Below are 27,691 nucleotides of genomic sequence, written 5' to 3' on the forward strand. Positions count from 1 at the left end.
GTAAAGCCCCGCGTCCGCGTCCGGCGCCTGTGGCGCCGCCGGGAGCCAGGTGGCCCGCCCGAGCTGGAACTCCGGGAGCAGCAGGCGCGGAGACGGCCCGGGACCGGCCCCGGCGAACGCCCACAGCGCGAGCGAAGCCCGAAAGGCCGAGCAGCGGGCCAGCCGGCGGGCCTAGGAGGGCGCGAGCGAGGCCGGGAGCGGCGCGGAGCGGGAGCAGGCGGGCGGGCAGACGGGCGGGCGGGAGAGGACCGGCGCCGGGCGAGCGAGCGGAGCGGAGCCGAGCGCGGCGGCCGGGCCCGCACGGCGGCGCTGAGAGGCGCAGAGGTGCGCCGAGCCGAGACGGCCGGAACAGAGTGCGAGCCGGGCGGCCGCCGGCGGGGAGTGGAGTGGCGCGGAGCCGAGGGCAGCTGAGGGGCCCGACACTATGAGGAGTGCGGCGCCGCCGCCGCAGCCGCCAGCGCCCCAGTGCCCCGCACCGCCCCCCGCCGGGACGCTGGGCAGCGCCTAGCGGGCCGGGCGGCGGCGCCCGGGCGGCAAGCAAGGGAGCGCGGGAGGGGCGCGGGGACGGCACGAGAGCGCCCCGCGACTCCGGCCTGAGCGGGGCCCCAGGCCGGTCTGCCTGCCTCACCATGCAGCCCCCGAGGTAGAGCCTGGACGGCGCCGAGGAGAGCGGAGCAGCGCGCAGCCCGCTCGCCCGCCCGAGACGGCCGTCCGGCCTCGCGCCTGCCTGCTCCCTCCAGCCCGGACCCCCCTGAAATATGTTCAGGGGCGCTTGGATGTGGCCCGGGAAAGACGCCGCCGCGCTGACTATCTGCTGCTGGGCTCCTAGGCCGAGCGACAAACCTTGCGCCGACTCCGAACGGGCGCAGCGATGGCGACTGTCCCTGGCGTCCCTGCTCTTCTTCACCGTGCTGCTCGCTGACCATCTGTGGCTGTGCGCCGGGGCCCGGCCCCGAGCCAGGGAGCTGAGCAGCGCCATGCGGCCACCCTGGGGGGCCGGCCGTGAGCGGCAGCCGGTGCCTCCTCGCTCAGTGCTGCCCCTGTCGCCGCCGCCGCCGCCCAGCGCGCCCCCGGGCACCTGCGGCCCCCGATACAGCAACCTGACCAAAGCCGCCTCCGCCGCCGGTCCCAGGCCGGACTGCGGCGGCGTCCCAGAGCCCACGGGGCTGGATGCAGCTTGCACCAAATTGCAATCTTTGCAGAGACTTTTCGAACCGACTACCCCAGCCCCCCCTCTGCGGCCCCCTGACTCCTCTTCCCGTGCCCCGGCCGAGTTCCCCTCCGCAAAAAAAAACTTGCTTAAAGGCCACTTTCGGAACTTCACTCTCTCCTTTTGCGACACCTACACGGTCTGGGACTTGCTGCTGGGCATGGACCGCCCCGACAGCCTGGACTGCAGCCTGGACACCCTGCTGGGAGACCTGCTGGCCGTGGTGGCCAGCCCGGGCTCTGGGGCCTGGGAGGTGTGTGGCAGCTGTATCGAGGCGTACCAGCGGCTCGACCGACATGCTCAGGAAAAATATGACGAGTTCGACCTCGTGCTGCATAAATACTTACAGGCAGAAGAGTACTCAATCCGCTCCTGCCCGAAAGGCTGTAAGGTAGGGACTGGCGTCTGCGGCCACAACGGCTGCCTCAGCGGCGCGACGGGAGCGGTGACGGTGGGACAGGGAGAGGTCTCCCCCTCTACCCCCTCCCCACTTCCCCCTCATCACCCGCACCATTCTCAGTGCGGCACTACGAGTGCTACCTTGGGACCCTTCCCGGAGAAGGGGCCTCAGGGATTCAGGTCAGGTAACCACCTGGCCAACTTCTATTAATTCTGGGTTTGGGCACCTTCCGACTGGGGCTTCCTGGTGCCCCGCCCTCGCATGAAGAAGGAAGGGTCACGGGGCCCTGGGCTGGCAAAGGGGTGGAAAGAGGATCTGACTCCCTCAGCCTCCATCCTCAGCCAGCGGTGCCCTCTTCCTTTCCTGGGCTGGAATTGAAAGTCCTGGGACTGGCTGGTGCAGGAGAAAGGCCAAAGGAGGGAGGAAGAACATTTGGCAACCTAACCCTCATCCTTTGGCCCCTGCCAATGGGTGAGAGGAGGGGCACTCCTGGTCGTGGGGCACACCACACTGTTGACCTTATATGACCTGAGGTGGCTGGTCAGAGCCTAGGCAGGTGGAGCCCAGGGATAGCTATCTTCCCCCAAGGAGAGAACCTGCCAGCTCCTCTTCCCTGACAAGAGGAGCTTGGAAGAGGGCACAGCAGCTTGTGGGAGGGCCACTGAAGGCTGGTGCATTACAAAACTCCCAGTGCCTTCCCACTACCCTGGGGTGGCAGTGGAGGGGAAGCTGGCTTTCTGGCTGCTGGGGACAGGCATCTAGAGAAGTGAGGCCGCTGCAGAACGGGCCTGCCTAGGGCAGAGCTGAGTATTGAGAAAATTCTTGACCCGCAGCAGGGTCGTTCTGGACAGTAGGTGTATGGGAGCTGTAAACATTTGGGACATGGTGCTACTGCCCTGTTTGCTCAGCCTAGCCAGGTGGCCTGCCTTTGGGAGGAAAGAGAACAGCAAGGTCAAAGGGTCAAGTGACGACCAGGAGACCAGGTGAGGTGGTGGCATCACCCATCCTTGAGCTGGGGGCTGAGAGCTGGAGAGGGAGAGAGTTGCCTCTTAGCCTACCTCATCTCCCTCCAAGGCTTTAGGGAGGGGCAGAAAGTGCCCCTTTCCATCCAGCGTGACCCCTGTGGACTTCTGCGGGGTTCCGTGCTCTTGGAGGGCTCCCGAGGGATTTGGGCGGGGTGTTGGGGAGGAAAGGGGTAGCTCCTTGCTCCTGACTTCACTTGCTCATTCTCCTTTTTCCTGTTCTCGTAACCTAGCAGTCTCCCTCCTGTCTCCCTCAGCCTCAGCTGACTCACTGCCTCACTCACACTACCAAATGAGGTATTCCACTTCTTAAAGGTGTACAGACAGACAGACAGACACAGACACACAAACACACACACTGCCATACACCACCACCACCCCAGGCAAAGTCACACAGAGATACAGACAGGTTGTCACATCCACAAACAATGCCACAGAAGCAGACACCATGTCACGCACACGCACATCTCCCCGAGATGTCAGAGACACACAGGCAGAAGTGCTGTCACATGAAGAAGGACACATTTTGTCACATGGAGACACATACCTTCAGCCACAGATACACACACTCAGTGGGAGCATAGGGACGTGGGCCACTAACATATGGAATAAAGGATGTCTGACTTTTGTGGCCCTCTCTCCAACCCCATGGCCTGACTGTTTTTTTTTCCTCCATCACCAGGATGAATGAGCGCCCACGCACCAACTTTCCCATGGGGTTTTCTCCATGTTATAGTTGGCTTCAAGCTCTGTCTGATCTGGCACTAAGTAATAATCCCTCATGTTGATTATTTTTATCAAGCAGTTTGATGTAGGAGAAAGACAACTGATCTCTTGGATTCAGGAGAATCTTATCACCTCTACCACTTGTTAGCAGTGTGACCTTGGGCATGTCACTTCACTTCTCTAAGCTTTCATTTCTTCATTTGTGAAACAGGGTAATAATCCTTACTCTGCCCACATCCTGAGTCTTTTATGAGATTTAAGTGGGAAGAGGTAGCTGATAGTAGTTTGTATTAATAATATAACACCTGACATTGATGCACTCTTAGGGTTTTCAACTTCTCTCACATATATTATGAGATCACAACTGCCCAGGGAGGCTGGTAGTACCAGAACCATTATCCCCATTTTACAGATGAGGAAACTGAGGTGCAGGGGGATCAAGCAGTTTGCCCTAAGGTCTCTCAGCTAAAGAGCAGGAGTGCCAGGCCTCCAACCCACATGTTCTGGTACTAAGCCCATGCTTTTGCCATGGACTCCCATCAAGTTCCCCATGACCAGGGCCCTGTTTCCTCTCCTTTGTTTCCTTGTCACTGTCACTCTCTCCCTCTCCCTCTCCAGTGAACTCCGCCTGCTCTCTCACTGCGTGCTGTGCCAGGAGAAGGGCAGTGCCAGCTCCACGGCTTTCTTCCTGTCTTTCCCACCCCTCTCCAGTGCTCTCTCCCTCAACTGAGGCCTAGACCCACAGGGCTCTCGAGTCCAGCTGTATTCTGGGCACTCAGGGAAAAGACAGCGCTGCTTTCCTCCTTCCTGCAGCCCCTTTCTCTTCACCCCATCACCCCACCTTTATCCCAGGCTTTTTTGCTGATCCCACAGCCTGCCCCTCGGCTCCATGCCCTCCTGTCCAGCCCCTACCCCAAATGAGATCCCTTGAAGATGACGCCTCATCCTCAAAGCTTCTCCTGGGTGGAGAGCCTACAGCCCCAGGCCAGGATGAAGAGCCTTCTTCTACTTCTGGAAACTGAGCCTGGAGCCTCTGCCCTGGGGCCAGGTGAGCCCTGTCTCTGGGGCCCTGTCCTGAGTGTCTCAGTCAGATCTTTCCTGGGCAACTCCAGAAACCCTGTTCTCTCCCTTTGCAATGTCTGCCCCTGTTTTGGGCCACACAGGGCCCCACGAATCATACCTGTCCTCACTGCTGCCTGTGACACCTCCCAATTTAGTACCAGCTGCGACATTTCCTTCAAGTGCGACTGACTTCCTCTCAAACAGCAGGGTGATGTTAACTTAGGCAGGCCCATCCCCACCCTGGCCTCTCCCAACCCCTGGGGCCATGCTCCACCCCTCCCTCATCTCCCTGTGCACACTCACCCAAAGCCCTTACCTCCTCCTCCCCTTGGCCTTCCTGGCCCTGCCTTGGGTTATTGGACAACCGCTTCACTCCCCCACAGCTCTCTATCCTCCAACCCTGCCATGCCCCTGCCTGGTTCTAATGGGCTCTTCCCCCACCTCTGCCCCTTCCCTACTCTAAATTCAGGACATTCTGACTGGGGGGAGTGGTGGAGATGGAAAGAAAACCCTGGCCTCTTCTCTCATAGCTCTGATCCAAGAGGGGATAGAAACCCAAGAGAAGGACAGTTCTCAGCTCTCTTACCAGCCATAGAGCCACATCAATAAAGGTTAGCGCCAAGAAAGGATGTGATAGTTTGGCTCTATTTTGGACGGCCCAAACCCACCTGGCAGACTGTGTGTTTGGTCCTGGGTCTCACACTGAGCAGGTTGGGAGGAGGCTGGAACCCAAGTTCTGGACAGAGCTGAGGGAGCTGTTTCACCTGCAGAAGAGGAGACTCAGGAGGATGTGGTCTCTGACTTCAGACCTCAGAAGACTTGTCATGATGCAAAAGAAGAGGCATGTCCTTCTTAGCCCCAGAGGGACTTCCTAGTTAGAAAGTTCTGGATTCAAACCCAGCTCTTTTATTTATTAACTTTGTGACCTTGAGCTAGGAACTTCAACTCTCTGAGCCTCGCTTTTCTCATCTGTAAAATGGAGCTAATTCATCCCAACAGCCCTGTGAGGTCATTATTAATGAGAAGTCTGCACAGTACCTCAGCCTGCACATCCGAGTTGCTCAATTAACAGATTTTTTCCTTCCAAAGATGGAATAGACTGCCTTAGGAGGAGGTGAGCCCCTGCTCCCAGGAAATGTCCGGCCTGATTCAGGCAGACCCCTGGAGGAAATGCTGTGGAGATGACCCTAACTCCAGATTATGGGGGGGAGTTGGACCAGGTGACCTCCGAGGTCTATTTCAGCCCAGAGTTTAGGCTGGTACGCAGAGCCTGGTCCCTGAATTGGCTAGGAAGGGCTGGGGAAGGAGGCCTAACACCCACACACGGGGGAGGGGCTGCCAGAGCCAACTTCTTGCCTTCTGCCCATCCCCATTGGGGCCCTGCTCTTCCTCTACTCCGGCTGGCAGCTGTTTCTGCCTCGCTGCCTTCCTCTCTCCTCCCACCTGCCACAGCTTTCCTGCCGGGCAGGACTCCCAAGCTAACACTGGTGCTGAGAGCAGGGAGCTCAGGGCACTGGGCAAAGGGCAGGATCCCCCAGTTGGCCAGTGGTCCCTGTTGTCACCCAAGCCTGCAGGCAGGGAGCAGTGCCCCTCAGTCAGCCTCCCTGACCCAGGGTTCATGCAGGCAGAGGGTGCCCTGGTCCCTGTTTGGGGGTGGACGAAGTGGGAGGCAGTCAAGAAGTCACCTCCTGGCAATCGTGGCAAAGCCTCCGCTGGGGAGAGGCCTCCAGATCCACAGAAGCTCATTGTCCAGGAATGTGAACATTGAGCTTCTGGGAAGGGGCAGGGACAGAGAAGAGGCGATGTTTATAGCTCAGACAAGGATACAGTGGATTAAACATGGGAGTGGGAAAGTGGCCTCATGCTGCCCACACCTCTCCAGACTCCTTCACCCTCATCCTGACCTACCCCCACTCCCAACCCCCATATTCCTCCCAAATTTTAGCCCACACCCAACACCCCGCATCCACATACCAGTGACCCCACAACCTTCCCAGTCTTCTACTAGAAGATCACCCTAGACCATTCCCAAACCACGCCCCACACCTCACTCTAATCTGTACCCCTACACTCCCCCAACCCCTACTTTTCCTAACAGTTACCTCCAATCCTCCCACCCGTCTCCTTTCCCCCACCTCCAGCCCTGCTTCTAACAGTCCACCCTTTCCCATCTCCCATCCCACTCCCTTCCCCTCATCTCCCACCTCTACCTCACACCCCTCCCAACCTTTACCCCATGTCCTTACCCTCTTCTGGACTCCTCCCTCAGCCCCCCTGGCACTGCATCTCTTGCCCTTGACACCTCACTCTTTACCTCCCTTATCCCCATCCCTCCTCCTGCCCCCCTTTCATCTTCTGATCCCCTCTTCTCCTGTCCCCTTTCTCCCTCCCTCCCCCTCTCCCTCTCTGCTCTTTTTCTCCTTGCTCCCTTCTCTGCTCCCTAATCAAGGTGGACATGTGCATGTGTGCATGCACACACACTTAGACACATAGACACACACACAGACACACAGTCTTCCTCGGGACTACTTCCCATCCTTCCCACAGGCTGGTGCCTGACTACTATAGTCACCATAGCAACGGGAACCTCCAGGAAGGATACACTGGTATCTCCTGAAGGTGGGGGTGGGGGAAGTTAGTTGGAGGAAGGGAGCCCAGCAGCCTCCCACCCAATCTCATGGTCTGGCTAGAAGAGTCTGCTGAACACAGTGGAGCTGGGGGTGAGGAAGGGGAAGACAGGGGGCGGGGCTGAGATTACAGGAAGGTCAAGGATCTCTGAACACATCACAAGCATGAGAGGGTGCATGTGGGTCTCCTCCCCAGGCATCGGTACCTCAGGGGAAGGGTACACCCACCGTTCCGTGTGTGGGTGGGCATGTAGGACGACACTTCAGGCTTAAGGGTGGGAGTTTGCCCTAGAAAAACTTCTCCCTTAGGGCAGGTCTTTTGTGTTCCCACCCTCTGAGGCTGTGTGGCTGCTGTGTGCCCATGCAGAGTGGGCATCAAACCTGTCCCCCTCCAGCTCATGTCTCAGCCACATGCGGATTCCAGCTGCAGGTGTTTGCTGAAAAGCCAGGAGCAGGTTCTGAGGGGTCTAGACAAATATGGGCCTCCAGAAGCACCATTCTCAGATGCTGACCTGGGAATCTCTGGGGAATGGGTATGTTGTGTTCCTGTCGTTACAGGCACACAGACCAGAGTGTGTGCAGGCGGCAGGGGATACTGGACCAGACTTTTCTCCCTGGGCATAAGAGGGGGTTCAGAAAAGCCTGAATTTTTGACACCTTGAGCCCGGTAGGTGCTTAGAGGGGAGAGCAAGTGCAGCAGGTGAGCTGTAGCTGGCCCTGGGGAGAGAAGGGGTTACTATGGAATTACAAGGGCTGCCATGGACAAAGCTCCTACTCATGGATTCTGGAGAAAGGAGCTGGAACCTGAGCCACGAGTCTCTGGGCCAGAAGGCTAGGCAGGCTGGTCCTAAAGAATGGGGTAAGGAAGGGAAAGGGGGAAAGAAAATTGCAAGCTTTTGAGTGCCTGGGAGATATGAGGGGCTTTATATGCGCCCATGAACCCATTTCATCCTGCCAGTCATCCTAGCAGGCAGGTACTGTGATTATCCCTATTTTACAAATGAGACAACTGAGTCTCAGTCAGGGGAAGTGACCTACCCGGGCCACAGAGCTAAAAGGTGGGAGGACTGGAATGCAAACCCAGGTCCGTCTGTTCTTTCCCCAGTGCACAGATGTATAAAGAAAATGTTAATAATCTGCTCCAGCGGTCAGAGGCAATGTCCAGTTGGCTACTGAGTGACTGGGGTGAGAAGCTGGACTGACTGGAGGGGAGGTCCAGCAGAGCCTATTGGCAGCTTGTAGGGCCCAGCTGGAGTAACTCAGATCCAAAGTGGAGACCCACCAACATCCTCTTTGTTCAATACCTCAGTCTCTTGTCCTTGAGACCCAGTGACAATCACCAGTATCGTCTTGGGATAGTGGCAGAGGATGGGCATGAGAAAGGGAGGTGTTTGCTCCCTCTTTTTCCTGCAGGATCTGCAAAGGAGATGGGAGGAGCTGGGCTCCTCATGCCTGGAGGGAAGGTATCTGTTATATTCTCAGCGTCAATCTGCTGGAAAGATCAACTAGGGCAGGAGGGGAGAAGGTCTCCTAGGCAGGCCTGGCATAGGCCTGAGGCCCACCCGGCACCTGCTGGGAGAGCTGGAAGGGGAAACAGTGAGACCTTGTCACCCCAGAGCCTGTTGAGGCCTGGTCTAGGCTTTGGACACCCCGTTCCCATGCATGGGTTTTGGTGAGCCCTGGCCTGGGATGGCTAGGTTTCTCTTGGGGGTAGAAGGAAGTGCCAGCTCACCAAGTTCTGCCTGGAGAGGGACATGTGGTGGTGTTGGGTATTACTATTGTTGCCTGTCTTTTCATTTGGTTTTCAGCAGATAGCATGGCTACCTGGCTCATCTGTGAAAGGTGAGCATATCTACTTAGTGTTGAACTCGGCTAAAACTTCCAACCAAGTTAAGCCTTCAGAATTATTATAGGTTCAGAATCTTTTAAAAATACCTTTTTTTCCAATTACAAAAAAAAATGGTCTTTGATAAATTTTGGATGATAGAAGTATAAAAGGAAAATGGTCCCAGAGACACTCTTAATGTTATAGTGTATTTTCTCCTAATATGTCTTTTCATGGCACATATATATAATATTTTATATATATATAATATATATTAGTTTTTTTATTGTGGTAAAATATACATAACATAAAATTTACCATTTTAACCACTTTCAAGTGTACAATTCAGTGGCATTTAGTAATATTTGCAATGTTGTACAACCATCACCACTATCCATTTCTAAAATGTTTTCATTCTCCTAAACAGAAACTCTATACCCATCACACAATAACTCTCCATTCCTCCCTCCCACAGCCCCTGGTAACCTTTATTCTACTTTCTGTCTCTATGAATTTGACTATTCTAGGTACCTCATATAAGTGGAATCATATCCTATTTGTCCTTTTGTGTCTGGCATATTTCATTTAACATAATTTTGTCAAGGTTCATCCATGTTATAGTATGAATTAGTGCTTCATTCCTTTCTACGGTTGAAAATATTCGATTGCCTGGATATACCACATTCTGTTTATCCATTTATCTCTATGGACACTTGGTTTTTTCCACTTTTGGACGATTATGAATAAAGCTGCTGTGAACATTCATGGACGAATTTTTGTATGGACATATGTTTTCATTTCCTTCCACCTTTTGGCTATTGTGAATAATGTTGTTATGAACATTGGTGTACAAGTATCTGTTTGAATCCCTGCTTTCAATTCTTTTGGATATTTGCCTACACGTGGACATGCTAGATCACATGGTAATTTTATGTTTAACTGTTTGAGGAACTGCCATAACTCTTTTCCTCAGCGGTGCACCATTTTACATCCTTACCAGCAAAGCACAAGGGTTCCAATTTCTCCACATGCTCACCAACACTTATTATTTTCCATGTTTTTGATATTAGCCATCCTAATAGATGTGACTATATATTTTTACATAGTTGAAATCATACAGTATTTTACCCTGCTCTTTTTAACTTGCTGTTGAAGTTATACTATCTTTCCATGTAACTAAATATTCATAAACATCATTCTTGGTGAGTGTACAATATTCCATCACATGAATGTAGTGCAATTTATTTAACTAGTCACCTATTGTTAGATATTTACTTTACTTCCAACTTTTACTATTATAAATAAGGCTATGATGAATATCTTTGTTCATAATTCTTTGTCAGATCTATGATTCTTTTTTTCTAATAATGTTATCTCAATCATTTTTTCTTATTTCTCTACTTTGCTGAGTTTCTTAAATCGCAAAATAATGCATGTTCATTGTACCAAATCTAACAATACAGAGATTTATTAAAAAAAACATTAATGATCATCCTATTCCCTTCCTTCCCAGTCCCACTGCCCTGAGGTCACTGATATTAACAATTTGGTGTGTCTCCTTCCACCCCTATCTCTGAACTTACATAAACATTTCCACACAAAACGATTTTTTCTTTCCTTTGTTTTGCATACAAATGGAAGCATAAACATTAATTCTGCAGGATGAACATTTGGGACTAGTCTTACAGAATCAAAGAGTATTAACCTTTTTAAGGCTTTCGGCATACAAATTTCTTTCCTACCAAATTTCTTTCCAGAAGGTTTATTCTAGTTTATACCCTCGCCAAAAGTGTGGGACTAACTTACCACCCTTTCCCAGTATTGAGTATCATATTTTTAAAGCTTTACTAATTTGGAGTTGAAAAATGGTCTAGCGTTGGCTTTTAATTTGAATTCCTTAGGTCAAATATTTGTTTTTCTTGTTTATAGGCCATTGTATTGCCTATTTTGTGAATTGTCTGTTCATGTCTTGTGTTTTTCTTATTGATTTGTGTGTACTCTTTTATATGTATTAATGATTTTAACATTTTTCTGATCACATTTGTAAACAGTTTTTTTTTTTCATTTGTTAATTGAATCTTAGAGCTGAAAGGAGGGAATGGGAAAGAAAGGAACTATCCCAGGTACTTTTTATATACTTTATCTCACTCAATTCTTACATCTGCCTTGTGAAGAGCAAATATATTTATCCCCATTTTACATAGGAGAAGACAGGCTCAGAGGTTAAGTAATTAGCTCAAGGTCATCCAGCTAGTATGAGTTGGAGCTGGGATTTGAATCCAGGTCAAATCCAGGGATTTGATTGCCAGAAGGCAATGGTACTACCCAATCTGTGCCAGTGTAATTATACTACAGGTAAAGCTTTGTGCTAGTTGCTTTCCAGACATCACTTACAGAAAGGTAAGGATAGGCACTTTTATTGTCTCCATTTTGCAGATAAGGAAAAGTGTAGATCAGGGAATTTAAGTAACTTGCTTGAGGTTTCATAACTGGTAAGAGCAGACCTAGGATTTGACAGCGGGTCTGTTTGAGTATAAAGATGTTTGACCCTGTCTTCTCCCTATACATGCTGCCTCCCTAGGGACCATCTTCTTGGATCCAAATTGAGGCCCAGAGAGGGAAAGTACTTTGCTCACAGTTACATAGCAAATTAGTGGCGCTGAGTCCCTGCCTCCTTACAGGTGACTTGTCCAAGTTCACACAGCTACTGAGTGGCAGAGCCAGAATCTGAACCCAGCTCTAGCTAACTCTCCATCTGACTGCAGCAAAGGCTTTGCAATGAAGAACATTTATGGAGCAAGCTGGGGGAAGGAGCATTTAGGTAGAGTGTGTAGCTGCCCTGAGACCTTTCTGAAGGGAGGGAATTTGGCATTGGAGTCTTCCAGGACAAAGCAGTTCCAGAAGCCCCTAAATGATAGGAACTGGGTCAGGAGAACTCGTGTCCAAAGGCAAGAAAACCTTTCTACAAGGAGACAGCTGACCTCCCTTCATCAGTTGCCAAAGATTAGAGCAGGAATAGTGAGCCTCAGGCTCTGGGTAGGAAGCTGGTGGGTTTGGAAGAAATAAAGCAGCAGTTGCCTTTTTTCAACATCTCCATCTCTCAGGGGTGTATGTGTGTGTGTGTGTGTGTGTGTGTGTGTGTGTGTATGTGTGTGTGTGTAGAGGAAAGAGGGAATGGAGTGCTTTTATGGGGGAATGGAAATGGGTGTTTGTAGCCCCTAGTACCCAAATGTTCTTCCCCTCATACCCCCTTACAAAGAAAACCTTACTCGTATAGGGAATGGGCTGAATACACTGATTTTAGAAAATTACTCTCCCATCCAGTCCTAGAAATCTCTCCCCAACTTGACCTGAAATTCCATGAAAAAGATTTGTTTGAGTAACAAGCTAATGACTTTGATCGTGTTAGTGAAATGGAGGGACCACTCAAGGGGCAATATGGTGTATAAGAGCTTGGGCACTGAAGTCCAGGTAAACCTGGCTTCAAATTCCCATTTGAAATCTGTCTTCTCCATAAAATAGTTGTTGAGACCTTGAACATATTCTTTCATCTTTCTTGGAACCTCACTTTCTTCACATTTGAAACTAAGAAATAGGGTCATTATGAGGCTTAAATGACATACAACATGCTAATCTCTTAAGAGCACAGTGCGCCTGTGAGATGGAAAGTGTTCAAGAAATGGTAGCCACTATTATTATTTTTGGCAGTGTGGCCTTGAACAAGTTATTTAAACTCTCTGGTCCCTCCTGTCCTCACCTATAAATATGTCTCCACTTCAGGGGTTGGTTGTGAGGATTCGATGAGTTAATAAATGTCAGTTGCTTAGAACAGAGCCTGGCATATAGTAAGTACTTAATAAATGGTAGCTATTATTTTCTCACCTTAACTGGATGTTTTTAATCCAAATGACTGCTTAATACCCAATTGAAATTGATAACACTGGGGTGGACTGCTTAGGAGAAGATAAAGGTAATTTGGGAGCAGGAGGTGAAGTGTGTGGCATGAGGGTGGGAGGTTAGGAGCCAGAAGGCAACTGGAGAGACTCTACAGAGTAAGGGCACAAAGACATGCTTAGGTAGGGGAGGGAATAGGCAGAGATGGAAGGACTCCAAATCCTTGATTTACCTCATCCCCAGAGACCAAGCACAGCTGACAGGTCCTTTTATCAAGTCTCTATTCTCCCCCGACTCTCATCTCTCCAGCAAGGCACGTGTTTGGGGAAGGAGGTAAGGCAGGGGCAGGGAGCTGGTTTCATAATGATCCTTCCGGAAGGCTGGAGAATGCTTCCTTGGCCTGAGCCCAGGATTAGCAGTGTGTGGCAAACAGGTGTGCCTGGGAAGGAGCAATGGGATTTTATGCTGCACACATCTGTGTGCAGCCCAAAGGAAGCTATGGTTGTCACTGTCACACTAGCACCATTCCTGTGGTAGCCTGCACAGCCACTGGGCACAGAAGACTCCAAAACTCCCCTCCTCTCATCTTAGTTCCTCTCTTTGGCTATGAGACCACTCCTTAGTTCTGTTGGCCTATTAAGCTTACCTGGCCCAAGCCCATGGCCCAGACAGTGGTGATGGAGTAGATGATCCAGGACCAGGCAGTGCAGGGCCTGGGGCTTCAGGGCTGAATCTGGTGAGGTTGGTTGGGTCAAGTCTTGGGGATTTGTTTCATTGTTTTTGAGGTTCATGGCTGCAGATCAGTTTATATTTTTATTTTCATTTTATCAAAGTAATATATGTTCATAATTTTAAAAGACATATATAAACTACATATATATACTCAGTGTTCAGAGTTAAATACTTGAAACTCTCTTAGCTTTTTCTTCTGATATTTATTTCCACGTTTCTAATGGTATGCCAATATTGCTATTTCTTGACTTGTCTGTTATAAATATCTATTGACTTTACACACACATAGATAGATACACATATATACATATATACACATGTATATCTATCCCATATATATATGTATGTGTGTGTGTGTGTGTGTGTATATATATATATATAATTATATATATATATATATATATATCCTTGTGGCTTGTACTTGTCTTTTAAATTGTATATATATAATTTAATATTATATATATAATTTAATGTTTTTTAAATGATAAATATAGATCTTAATGCTTATAATTAAAACAGAAGCCCTCTGCTCCTCCCCTGAGCCTCTCTCTTTAGAGTTAAATACTTTCAAATCTCTTAGCTATTTCTTCTGATATTTACCTCCACATCTCTAAACAGCATGCCAATACTGCTATTTCTTGATTTTTTTCTGTTTTGAATATCTGTTGACTTTTGATTTTATTAGAGGAGGACTAAGCTCTCTTACTACTAGCAGGACCATATGCACACAACATACTTCCACTCCCCTCATACGTCTGATATTGGCATATCACAATTTCTGGTTATAACAGTATTTCATGTTTATACTATTAGGATTGTAAATATTGTTTCCAGCTGGGTCATGTAGAATACTGTGATTACATTTCCTTCCTTCGTCAGCTTGTTTTTCTGGAGTTAATAATTGCCTCCTTTTTTCTGTTTGCTTAGTTTTCTATGACTTTTTGCTAATGCTCCCCCAGTTTCTCCATCAGAGCTGTAAACTTCATGCAAACACATTACATAATCCATTACTTCCACCTTTTTCTTGGAGCTCTCCACTTTCCTCCAATCTAGGCTAGTTGCTTGAGGCTCAGTTTTCAAGTGCTTGGATTTCAAGTACTTAGCAACACCTCTTCTGATACCCAGCTCGTTTGAAACCCTGAAAGGAGGGCAGTGCAGATAAGTAAGATACAATTCCTGTCCTCAGGGAGGCTACAGTCTCAAGGATGTTTAATTTATATAGATCTCTCACCAGAAGGCTTGGGCTCCATGCAGGGCCTTTTATCTAGGCTGTGTCTTTGATACCACACTCCAGGCAGGCCTTCCCTTCTCCATCTCCACTGAATCACCAGGAGAATACAATACAGTCCCCCAGAGGGCACATGTGGTCTTGGGCTGTATTAACAGAAGCAGAGCTTCTAGGGCAGGAGGGCTGATACTTCTACTTGACTTTGTGTTGATAAGCTGTATCTGGGGATTGCATTCAGTTGCAAGGGAGACAGAAAAATAGGAACTTGTCTGAATATGAACAACCAGAATAGAAGAAAGAACTGGAAACCATATCCCATGAAATAGTTGAAAAAACTGGGAAGGTTTGGCTTCTTGGAAGAGTAGTCTACACTTAGCGATCTCCATTTTTCTTCCCTCACATTCCGTTTTAAATTGGCTGCAGTCTGGTTTCTGTCTGCACTGCTCCACTGAAACTGCTCTCACCATGCTGAGACTGCCAGCGGGGTTCCTGTCTAAGTCCTTATCTGCTGACCACTCCCTATTCCTTGAAAGTCTCTCCTCCCCTAATTTACAGAATGCCCCTCTCTTCTGTTTCTCTTCAAATCTCTTAAACCATTCCTCCCTCTTCATCAGATTCCCTTCTTTCACCTACCCCTTAAATGTTAGTGTTTTCCAGGGATCCACTGTTGATCCTTTTCTCTCTGTGTTCACTCTCCCGAGGCAATATCATCTACTTCCTTGGCTTCCACTATTGCTTTATCAGTCAGGGTGAGCTAGGTTATGCTGTAGTAACAAACAACCCCCAAATATCAGAGGCGTAACACAACAAACAGTTCTGGCTCACAATACGTGTCCAGAACGAGTCAACAGGGAGCATTTCCTCATGACAGTCACCAAGAGACCCAAACTAGTAGAGAGTCCATTTCAACACTGCTTCCACAGTCAGTAGCAGAGGGAAGAGACTCTGGCAAACCACACACCAGCTCTTAAAGCTTCTCCCCAGAAGTGATCCATGTCACTTCAACTCACATTTCATTGGTCAAAGTCATATGGCCATGCCTAACTTCAAAGGGTATGGAAAGTAGAGTCCTACTGTGTTCCTAATGATTAACACCTTAACCCTCGATGATGCCCAAATCTTCCTCTCTAGCCCAGACCCTCCTTTTGAGCTCAGACCATTGTGTCCAACTGCCTCCTTGACATTTCTACCTAGCTGACCCACATATACCTCAAAGTCAACAAAAACTGAATTCATTTTATTCACTCCCAAATCTACTCCTCCTCCTGGTTTCCTTTCCTTAATGAATGAAACTACTATTCATCCTGCCACCCAAGCCAGAAACCAGGTAGTCATCCTGGACCCCTCCCTCTCCCTCATTCCCCACATCCATAAGTTATCCTATTGATTCTACCTCCTTGACATCTCACATCCACCCCTTCGTCTCCATTTCTTAACTCTGCTGCTACTGCCTTAGTTAAGGTCCCCATCGTTTCTCACTCAGATTATTGCAGTAGTCTCCTAACTGGTCTCTCTACCTCCAGTCTTGATGCCTACACCCCATCACCCAGACTTTCAGACATAAGTCTGAAAAGTTAGTCACAGAGGTGATAAGTGATCTTTTAAAAAGCAATTATTTAAAACTCATTACAGGCTCTCCATTGCCTATAGGATGAAGCCCACCTCCTCCTCAGCAGCCAGAGCATATCATAATATGGGCATGGCCTTCCTCTGCAGCCTCATCTCTTCTCCTGTCATGCCTCCCTTCGCACCCTCTAACTATGCTAAACTACCTACAGTGTCTGAACCCAGCACTATTGCACACCTCTAAGCCTTTATGCCTGCTGATTCCTTTGCTTGAAGTGCATTTATCCCCACTCTATTCTACCTAGTGAACTTCCACTCATTTTTTTCCAAGCCCAACTCAAGCCTCTCCCACATGGAGGTGTTTTCCCATCCTTGAGCCCTCAAAACACAATTGATCACTCCTCCCTTTATGCTACCACTGTACCAAGTGCCTCCTACTTATCACAGTGACTTATAATGATTGATTCACATGGTTGTCTCTCCTGATCCTTGAAGATAGCAATCTTGTCTCACTCATCTCTGTCATCTGTAGCTCTCCAGCACAGTGCCAGGTACTCAAGATGTTCAGAAAGTGATCATTGCATGAACGAATGAATGGGAAGACCTGATGCAGGGAAGTTTACAAATACCTGCTGGGCTGACATGGGGCACAGAAAGCCAACGGCTCTGTATGGCCCCAGAAGAGCTAGTAGGAGCCACGAGTAAAGCCACAGAGAGGCATTATCTTAGCTCAAAAGAAGGAAGAACTTCTTTAACTGCTAGAGATGTCTGAAGATATGGGCTGCTCTAGGAGAGAGTGAGCACCCTGTGACAAGGGGTTTACAATGAGTAACTGGATAGCACTTGGGAGTGATGTTGGAGTGGAAATTCCAACAGCAGATAGGGAGGTGGAGCGATGACTCTCACACTACCTTCCATTGTGGAGTGGTCATGAACCTGCCTCCTCTGCTCACCTGATTGACCTGAATCATTTAGGCTCCTTAAGAGCTGCCCCTGCATTAGGGACACCACTTCTTCATTAACCAGGCTGCCCTTGGCCAGGCCAGGACCACCCAGCCACTGGCTTTTGAACAGATAGTCTAAAAGGCTTAGAGGTATGAGGACCCTCTGGAACCACACTGGCTCTAGGTTCTTACCTACCTCTCTAGCCATCTCCCCGCCTTTCCTCCAGGCCAGGCCAGGCCACTTTGACTCATGACTGCTCATTCTCAGAAGCAGGAAAGCTGTTGCTTATTTTTAGAGCCACTTAAGTAAAGCCATATCATCCACCTGGATTTGTCCTGTAATGCCTCTAATCCCAGTCTGACTCTGCCAATCCCAGTGAACTACTGCTGTCCCCAGAGTTATGTCCACGGTCGCCTTCCCCTGGGTTGGAGAGACTGCCTGTGACCTTACCTGGTTCTGATCCAACTCTTTGAAAGCCCAGACTCAGGAAGAGGAGCATGTGGCTCTTCTTACGGAGGAGGTCCCTCACACGATTCTAGGTGTCCTGATGGATGCAGTGCAAAGAGGCATTGGATTAGTCATCAGAGTATCTCCTTTCTAATCCTATCTTTGTAGTTGATTTCTTACATGCCTCTGACTTGGCTAAATCAGTCCCCTTTTCTGGGCCTCAGTTTCCCTCTAGGTAAAATCTGGGGGCAGGACGGTTACTTGTGTGCTATAAACAATGAGTTTCATCCCCAAGCCCAGCCCAGACTGCTGCTCTGCCTCCACAGGCCCTGCAGCTGCAGCTCCTGGCCAAGGGTCCCAGGGGTATATTAAGAAGACAAGCAGCCGTGAAGAGAAGGTCCGTAGGGAGGGTTGGGATGGAGAAACAGGTCCTAGGGAAGGAAGCAAGCTGGAATCCAAGAAGGGAACTGCTGACTTCTTGGTTGGCAAGAACTGAAGCCCTCCTTTCTGGAGGGTTTTCCAGCCCCAAAACCAAGGAGTCCAGGAGGCCTCCTCTTTCTAAATCCTCTGGCCCTGAGTCTTGGCTTTGGGCTGTGTGTGTATACGCACTTGAGTGCATTCATGCAGCATCCTGAGGGCTAGGAGAAGTCAGGCGCTTCTCTCCAGAGAAGCGAAGGCATGAGGATGCCCTGGCCAGGGCTACAAGCAGAGAGCAGGAGGGTAAGGCTTTCCAGGTGCTGCCACTCCTCCCTAAACTGGCAGCTACAGAGCCCAGGAGAGGTAGGGATCCCCCTCATCCTGCCCACTCCCATTTGAAGAGTGGCTTAACAGCCCAGCTGGGAGGAGGGATGGGACAGCCTTCCCAGCTTCCTTTTTGGGTTAATTGGTGTTCTCTCTAGCTACTCCCTGCTTCCTTCCCCTCCCAGTTCCCACAGCAACTGGGCTATAGCAGCCAGAACTTGATTGAGCCCAGCGGTGGCCTGACTGAGGTGGGAAAGGGGTTTCTGTAGGGAAAGGAGGGCACTGCCTGGTCAAGGCTTCCCACCCCACCCATCCTCCTCTGCTACCTCGAGAGTCCAGGATGATTAAGCTCAGGGGACAGGGCATGATGGAGAAACCTTTGCTGCCAGGGCTGGAGTTTGAAGAGAGTGAAAGCCCAGAGCAGGCCTAGTGTACTCCTCAGCTCTCGTCCCCTACCCACACCCTTGTGTCCTGCCCTCTGAGTCTGGAATTTGCAGTCACTGGTAGGATTGTCCAGTAGGAAGAACCCTCAAGTTGGAGTTGAGAAACCAGGTTTCAAGTTCCTCCCTCTGCCACTATTTTATATGACAGTAGACTAGTCCTTCCCCCTTTTCTGGGCCTCAGTTTCCTCTTCTATAAAATGATGATGAAGTGGGACTAAGCTGATAGTTCTCTGCATATTAAAATTACCTGAAGTGTTTTGAAAAACTACAGATGTGTGGGCCCACCCACAAGGATTCTGACTTAGTTGGTCTGGAGTGTGATGTGAGCCAAGCAGGAGCATTTTTAAAAGACTCTCTGAGTGATTCTAATATGCAGCCAGAGTTGAGAAACTAGAGCAAAAGATCTCCAAGGGTCTCCCAACTGACTGTCGTCTCCTTCTCAGACATTTCTTCCTTTTCCCTGCATGCCCCACCTCCAGCAAGCCCCATAGCTCTCCTAGCCCTGGCTCTCCTGGCTCTTCCCCATCCTTGTGGATGAGTGCCCAGGCCCCCCGTGACTGCACAAACAACCTGTCCTCCTGGCTCAGTCCTAACACTGATGAGCCTGGGCAAGCTACTTAGGTCCGGCTAGGGAAGAGGGCTGCAGAGACCAAGGCAGGCTTGCTGCCCAGGTGGTAGCACTGAGAGCCAGACTCTTTACCTGAGAAGGACCCCAGGCCACCTCTGAAGCAGGTGGGCCAGCAATGGCCTCAGCTGGCCGCCTGTGGGGCTAAGGAAGTGGATTACCTCTCAGACCCCTGCAACTCTTCTTCCTCCATTCCCCTCATTAGCTCCTTGCCTGTTTGTGCCTCACCACCCACAGGCCTGGTGTCCTCCTCAGGCAATCTGCTCACCCACTTGTTGCCATGGTGACTCTGGCTCTGGGTGTGGGGCCTGAGAGAGGGTCGTCTAATTAAGGAGAAAGGCCACACTCCCACTGTCAGGCCACCTCTTCCCTCCTCCACCTCTGTCCCTTCCTCCCTTCCCCCCTCCCTCCCTCTCTGAGTAGATGAGGGGAGTGCCCAGCCACCACAGCCTGTTAGTTATGAGGCTAATTGCAGTTGCCTGGGAGGAGAGCTAGAACTCCAGTGGGGCCTCCTCACCTAGGAGCAGGAATATCGAACTGGAAGGGCCCGGGGAGAATCCCACAGGGGTCTCTGAACCCCACCGGTGGAAGAGGGGGCAGTTCCACACAGTTTGCGGTGAAGGTTGACGTGGACTCTGGGCCCAGGCTCAGAGATTGGGTCAGAAGCTGTGGACAGAGCCTCATCTTGGCACTCTGAGGCCCAAAAGATGGAGGAGGGTCTCTGAAGTACTGGGGCCCTTGGCTCTTGGGATTTCCTTTTCTTTCTTGCTTTACTTTTATTTCTTTCTCCTCTCCTCCTTCTGCTATCTTATCCCTCTTTCTTACCCCTGCTTTCTTATACTCACCTCTTCCTCACCCCCCTTTATTCCCCAGCTCGCTCTTACCCTCTTCTTTCTTACTCCCTCTTTCTTACCCTTTCTCTTCACAGCCCCCTCCTACCACCTCTTATACGCCCACCCTCTTATCGCCCTGCTCTTTCTTACCCTTCATCTTCTCTCACCCTCACTGCACCCCCTTACCTCCCTTACACTCTCCATCTCTTATTCCCCCGCTCTTTCTCCCCAACCCTGTTTTTCCTACCTCCACTATTACCACCATTTCTTACCCTCCAACTCCTTCCTCTTTCTTATCCTCTCTTTCTAACACACTTCCTCCCTTGTACTCCCTTATCCCGTTGCCGCTCTCTCCTACCCCTTAGCCCCCTCTGGCTCCCTCTTACCCTGCCTCTTACCTTCATTTGTTCTTTTCCACCCTCCTTTCACTCCCTTCTCATTCCTTTGCACATACCTTTTATCCCAATAATTTCACTTTTAGTTGTTTATATAAATTAAATTTAACACAAGTGTGCAAGAGACGTGTACAAAGATATTCACTAAAGCATTGTTTATAATAATGAAAACGTGGAAATAACCTAAACGTTCATCCACAGGAGATTGCTACCCTTTCTTCTCTATTCATACAAAATCGTTCTCTGTTCTTTTAGCACACCATGCATTCACTCACCTCCATACCTTTGCCTAAGCTGTTGCCTCAGCCTGGAATGCCCTTTTGTCTCATCCCTACCCTTCCCATCTAAAATCCTACTTTGAGTCCAAGCTCAACTGTTATCCTATGCTGAAATCTTTCCCCGCTTCTCTATCTGCTTCCCTCCAGTGGTCAGTGGTGTAGCCTCTCCTATAGTATAAATTATATGCCATAGATTCAAGTTAGATGTGTCTACCCATGCAACTGGAATTTATCTGAGGGTAGTGACATGTCCCATTTACTCGTCCTATTCATTCAATCCACAGGCATTTTTTACATATGTTGTGCTGAGTACACAATGGTCAATAAGACAAACCCGTGTCTGCTTTCATGCATCTCACATTTTAGTGAGATTGACAGAGAAAAACAAAACAAGGATGCAGACAAAGTCACACTTGTGGTGAAGAAACAATTAGGAAAAAGAGAGAATAGAGAGAGCATTCTCTAGATAGAGTAGTCAGGGAGATCCACTCTGCAGAGGTGACATCTAAACTGAGACCTGAAAGATGAGAAGGACATAGCTATGCCAAAAGTATGGTGAGTAACAGTCCAGGCCAAGAGAACAGCATGTGCCTAGGCCCTGAGGTGGGAAGAAGTAGGGCATGTTCAAGGAAAAGAAAGAAAACCTCTGCATGTGGAGCATGATGAGCTTGAAGGGAGGTAGAAAACGAGGTTGGAAAGAGACAGGGCCCAAGTTATGCAGGGGCTTGAAGTCTGTGGTCGAAAGTTTGGGTTTTATTCTAAATGCATTGAAGGGTTTGAAGCAAGGGAGTAACATGATCCCATGACAGTTTGAGATCGCTCTTACTCCTATGTAAACAGTGGATTGGAAAGAGCAAGAGTGTAGGTTAGGGGGCCGGATAGGAGACTGTCGTCCAGGTGATAAATGACAGTGGCCTGCACAAAGTTGTGGAAGTGAGAATTGTCATGCCTTGCTGATGGACTGCATACAGGGAAAGAGAGGAATGAAGGCTGACACCTAAGTTTCTGACTTGAATACCTAGGTGGATGGTCATGGCAGTTAACTGAAATGGTCAAGACTTGGGGGTGAGGGCAGATTTGGAGTAAAAAAAAAAATCAAGAACTTCGTTTTAAGATTTAGAGCATGTTAACTTTGAGATGCCAGTGAGGTATCAAAGTCCCAAGCAATGCTTTGCTCCTCAGGGGGTTGATTTGTACCACAAACCATCACCACCACCCACCACCACCCATCACCTCTCCCCTGCTTTGGAAAAGGCCAGTGTGGGGTTGCACTGTCAAAGTCCATGTTCCTGGTGGTTATTTGTATTTTAGTGTAAACGTTTAAAATCGGTGTAAGAAGCTCTGACCACGTTGCTGAGGGTGTGGTTGAAAGGCCTCTGGTAGCAGAATGACCTGGACCCTTGTTCAAAATGCAGATTCCTGAGCCCACCTTATTTCTCTTGAAGCTGAATTGGAGGGGGGCATCTGCATATTAACAAGTGTCCCAGGGAATTCTGAGGCACACGGAAGTCTGAGAACCATTGCTGTGAGGAGCAACTGTGAGAAGGTGCCCTTGAAGATACAAGGACTGGATGTGGGCAGGGCTCTAACCTCATGTGTGAGAGTTGCCTGGACATCCTGTTAAAATGCAGGTGCTGACTTGGCAGGTCTGGGGCAGGGCCTGGGATCCAGGTCTACACTTCCAGTAGCAAGGAGCTAGATCAGTGGTTCTCAGTGGGAGATGACTTTGCCCCCCCAAGGGACATTTGGCAATGGCCGGAGACATTTTTTGGTTGTCATGATTGTGGGGAGGGAAAAGGATGCAACTGGTAACTACTGAGTAGAGGCAAAGGATGCTGCTCAATATCCTACAATGCACAGGACATATCCCACTACAAAGAATTATCCGGTTCAAAATGTCAGTAGTGTCACTGTTGAGAAACTCGGGGCTTGATGAAAGCCAAAGAGTATAGAGCAATGAACCTTTTTTAGCTAGGACCCAGTACCTGGTAGGAGTGAGCTAGATGAGGGACAGGAAGTACACCCATGAAGTGAAACTGCAAAGCAAAGTTTTCACATGAAACATAGTGTCTGCTCCACAACAGGGCTGAAGCCAACCGGGCAGAGCATGGATTAAGCAGAGCTTAAAGGCACATGTGGTACCTGGTAAGGCAGATTCTTGTTTTTATTAACAATAACCCCTCACATTTGTATTATACTTTAGAGTTTACAAAACATTTTCATACGTGTCATATTGTTTGATGCACACAACTCCCTAACGAGGTAGAGCAAGGGTTATTGTCTCCATCTCTTTCTTGAATTTAGAAACTTAATACTATCAGCCAAAGAAATGTTTGCTGAATTGAACGGAACTGAAATTTACCTCATGATAGGTGACCTCAGACAAGTCAGGACGCCTCTTTGGGCCAACTGTAAAATGGTATGGTTGGATGGAATGATTTGTAAAGCCCCTTCCAGCTCTGACATAGGAGTCATTTTGTGATTTTACCAACGAACAAATTTTAAGTCTTAGATGACCGTAGATTGGGGGACTCAGGAGTCCTGGCTATGAGATGGGACATCTTAGGGTAGGATGTAGTGGTCTTGACCCAAACCCTTTTTGTTCTCCACCCCCTGGATTCTGGGGCTGGGTTGGTAAGCACGTACCGCCCCTAATAGACTACAAGTACATCCCTCCTCATTCCTTTCCTCTGACGTGGGAAGGGGCTGGCGCCTGGGCTGATGCTCTTTCCTCTCCCCACAGGCTGTCTACAAGGCCTGGCTATGCTCAGAATACTTCAGCGTGACCCAGCAGGAATGCCAGCGCTGGGTGCCCTGCAAGCAGTACTGCCTGGAGGTGCAGACCCGGTGCCCCTTTATACTCCCCGACAATGAGGAAATGGTGTACGGAGGGCTCCCTGGCTTTATCTGTACAGGTAAAGGCAGGGCACTGGGGAGGAGGGAGGAGGCCGGGGGCCCAGGGCAGGCATCAGATTGGGGGTGTGGGAGCAGGGAGGACAACAGGGAAGTCAGGTTAGAAGAAGGTCAGTGGCTGGAGGAGTGGGCAGTGAGCTCCCCAGGTTGGGATAGGGCCAAGTGGAATAGAGGCAAAGAACAAAGTGGCCATCTCCATTCACAACTTGCCCAGCCAGGGAGTTATCACAGAGAAACCATTTGGGGTCCCTGGAAGAGAACTGTCCAGAAAGGGAAGGTGCTAAGGGGCAGGGGAAAAGGAGTCTTGGGCAGGGCTACCAGAGCAGTCAGCTTGGAAAATCTCCTCTCTAAGAAAGGCATATCCATCAGCCCTCCCCCCGCCCTTGGCAGCCCACCACACCTTCCTTATCCATTGGCAGGGTTGCTGGATACTTCGCCAAAGCGGCCGGAAACCAAGTGCTGTGACGTGCAGTGGGTCTCCTGTGAGTCGGAGAAGAAGAAGTTCAAGGAGTCTGAGGCCCCCAAAACCCACCACCAGCAATTCCACCACTCCTACTTCCACCACTATCACCAACAGTACCACCACTACCACCCCCGCCATGACCCCCCAGGCCACCTCAGCCACAAGCCCTCCCTGCTGCCGGTCTCTGGGGGCTCCCGCCTCAGCCCCAGCAGGATCCGGCTCTATGTCCTTGTTCTCATGCTCCTCCATACCATGGTGTCCTTCTCCAGCAACCAGGGGGGTGGGGGACTGGGGCTGGAGGCACTGCCTGCCCTAGATGAGGGCCTGACTCAGGAAGAGTGACAGCAGGGAGGGAGGACAGACCTCCACCACACACTGACAGCAGCTCCAGCCCCCCCAGGTGGAGGGGGAGGGGGCTCCTCCCATGGGAGGTGTAGGACCAGGAGGGGGTCGGGGGGAAATGGGGGACCACACATTGCCCCCAACCTACCCCCACCCAAAAAGCAGCTCCAACAGAAGGGCCAGAGGGCCCCAGGGAGCTGCAAAACTCATCCAGGAGAAAAAGGCAGGAGCAGCAGGTGCCCCCTCCCAGGCCTCCATCTATGGGGCTGAGCAAAAAAAGGAGGGGGAGCCGGGGCGGGAAATGCCCACCCCTGCTGAGAGCCCTGACCCCAGGGAAGGAGGCTGCTCACTCAGCCTTGGCCCTGCAGGGAATGTTGGGGGGCACAGAGGGGAGAAACTCTTTGACCCCTCCGCGTTCCTTTTGTTGCCACGATCCTTAACTCTCTCCTGCCCATACCCTACAGGCTACGGCAGATGGTGCAGCTGCCCTCCTCCCGCTCCAGCGCACCTCGCCCCACGTGGGGCCGCCACAGGGAAGTGCCAGGCTGGGAGACGAGGTGCGCACAGTGGCAGCTAGGTCTGGGCCCCAGTGGACCTGTGCCCCATCACGCTAGGCAATGAGGGGTAGGAATGGGGTGGAGAATGAGTGGTGAGAGAGAGTGGAGATAGGAAAGAGGGAGAGGAGAGGAGAGATGTGGGCAAAGGGCGTGGAGAGATGGTGGGCTATTGCCACCTGGCTTTGGGGAGGTGGATGATCAGTGTTGAGGTAGGCTCAAGGACAGCTCCCCAAATCAGAAAGGGTTGCATCTGGAGTCCTCTGGGGAAAGAGCACAGGAACTGGGTTGTTGGGCCTCGGAACTGAAGGCTGAGGGCACGTGGTCAGACTGCTGCTGTCTGAAGGGCCATATCTTACAGAAGGTGCACATACTCCCAAGGGCCGCTCTTGCCCTGGACATCTTGGCCTTGGGGCCAAAGACGTTTCCATTTCTGATCTCCATGGGGAGGAGGTACTTAAGCCCAAGTGGGTCAGGCCTGGCCTGGGTCCCCATACTCCCCCATCTTGTCCTAGCCCAGGCCTCCATGAAGGAGAACCTGGGGGCATTGCCCCAGGGCTTTCCACAGATGAGCCTCCCCCAACCCCACCCTGTCCCCGTCCCCAGCCTACCAAAGAGTATTCATCCCTTCCCATCCCTGACCCCATGGGTTACTATCTCATTTGTGGAACAGCCAGACTCCTCCTCACCTGTAGCAGGTCCCCTGATCCAGCCGCCCCTGCCCCTTGCTGGAGAAAGTCCAGAGACTGGCAAGAGGACCCACTGAATAAAGATAATGTGCTGTCGTCCCTTGGCTGAGAGACTTGAACTGTTTAGTCAGGCTAGAGGGCTGGATGAGAGAAGAGGCATCGAGAGCCCCTTGGGGGCCATTAGCCTTGTGCTGATCTCCTGGGAGTGGAAGGCCACGTTGCCTGGGACATCACAAAAAGCCAATAGGAGCAGACAAGAAGGAGAGCCACGACTGTGTTCTGGAGACAAGCCAAGGGGCTTTTGGTACCAGAAGGGCCTGTGTCCTACGATGTGATGCCAGTGAGTTAAGGGGAGGGGTGGATCTGGAGCTGCATTAGGTGAAACCAGGAAGGGGAAGGGGAGGGGACAGCTGGAATTAATTGGCTGGGGGATAAATGGGAGACCTCCCTAGTAGAGAGAGAATCATTCAAGGGCCTTAGCTGGGTCCCAAATAGGCTTCGTGAGACTGGGGAGTCCTGCCAGTTTTCTCATTTCTCACAGCATGTCCCCCTCCCCCCACCCCTGTGCCCTGCCCACACACTCCCGTTTGGCCCTCAGCACTTCGGGTCTAGCCACATGCCCCATCCCTAGAGTACTCTTTTCAGCTGGGGAGGGAAAGAGGTGCTGGCTCCTTTCCAGAGATGCTTATGTAGATGTGAGAGACCCTAGGTACTGCCTTCTAACTCCTGCATCCTCAGGAGGGGAAAAGGGACTAGGAAGTAAAGGGGGACCTTAGGGCCCCAGGGAATGGACCCTTGGAGACTCCCATCCTCTCTCCCCCTTCACCAAGTGCCCAGGAGACCCCTGGCTCAGACCAGCCCAGGGCCTTGCCCAGTGGCAGGGGAAAGGGGCACCTTACTCCACCTCGAAGTCATTTGACTGTCCCTATCCACCCCACCGTCCAGATGTTCCACCACCCCTCCAGCTGCCCCTGCCCTCCGTCACAGGCAGCAAACTGGGCAGCTTTCTGATGCCATTTTCTACACTGTGCTTCATGAGTAGGATTTTCTTGCACTAGTTCCTATGACTGAGTCTCCAAGCTGGATTCCTAGTAGTCCCCGTCCCTTCCTCCCTCACCCGGCTATGATTCAGTTGTCCCCCTTCCCCTGCCTCTGTGTTTCGGTGAGAGTCTCTGTATGTGTACTGCTTTCTGTTTTGTTGCATTGTGGGGCAGAGGCCTCTCTGCTCTTGTTTAACCCAATAAAGAAATAAATGGTAAGACTTGATGATAATCCTGCCTTCATGGTTTCATTCTGTGGAGTCCAGCACTGCCCCAGGAAAAAGTCATGGCTTGAGGAGGAGGTGAGACCAGAGGCTGCTGACCCTGTGCTCCTCCCCTTGTTGGCTCAAGTTTCAGAACAAAAGGGGAAACTCTGTAGTAGGCTATTCTAGACCAGGAATCACAAACTCAACCTCCTGCAGGGATCAGGCAGATAAGTGTGACTGAGTGAAGTGGGCCAGGCCAAATTTGATTGGGACTTTATCCTGAGAAATAAAATTGAAAATGAGGAAAATATTTTCATTTATATTTAAAATGTGTAAATAATTGCAAATATACACTAATTCTTCGAATAAACAAAGACTGAATCAACCATTGGGGGATAACATAATTTTTCTGACCAAAGTGCATGAGAACATAATATTGACTTTTGTCACACATCATAAACAGAGTTTTGTTTTATTTTTTCCCC

General features: G+C 50.3%; 1 protein-coding gene across 1 annotated transcript; it reads left to right on the forward strand.

Annotated features, from left to right (window-relative positions):
• Window positions 1-399: 399 nt before the first annotated feature.
• Window positions 400-27,232, forward strand: NALF2 (NALCN channel auxiliary factor 2). The gene is made up of 3 exons (XM_058536072.1): window positions 400-1,601; window positions 23,743-23,914; window positions 24,332-27,232. The coding sequence occupies exons 1-3, from the start codon at window positions 759-761 to the stop codon at window positions 24,715-24,717; spliced, it is 1,401 nt and encodes a 466-aa protein (XP_058392055.1). The 5' UTR covers window positions 400-758; the 3' UTR covers window positions 24,718-27,232.
• Window positions 27,233-27,691: the final 459 nt, after the last annotated feature.

The sequence above is a fragment of the Diceros bicornis genome, chromosome X (genome assembly GCF_020826845.1).
Source record: "Diceros bicornis minor isolate mBicDic1 chromosome X, mDicBic1.mat.cur, whole genome shotgun sequence".
NCBI lineage: Eukaryota > Metazoa > Chordata > Mammalia > Perissodactyla > Rhinocerotidae > Diceros > Diceros bicornis.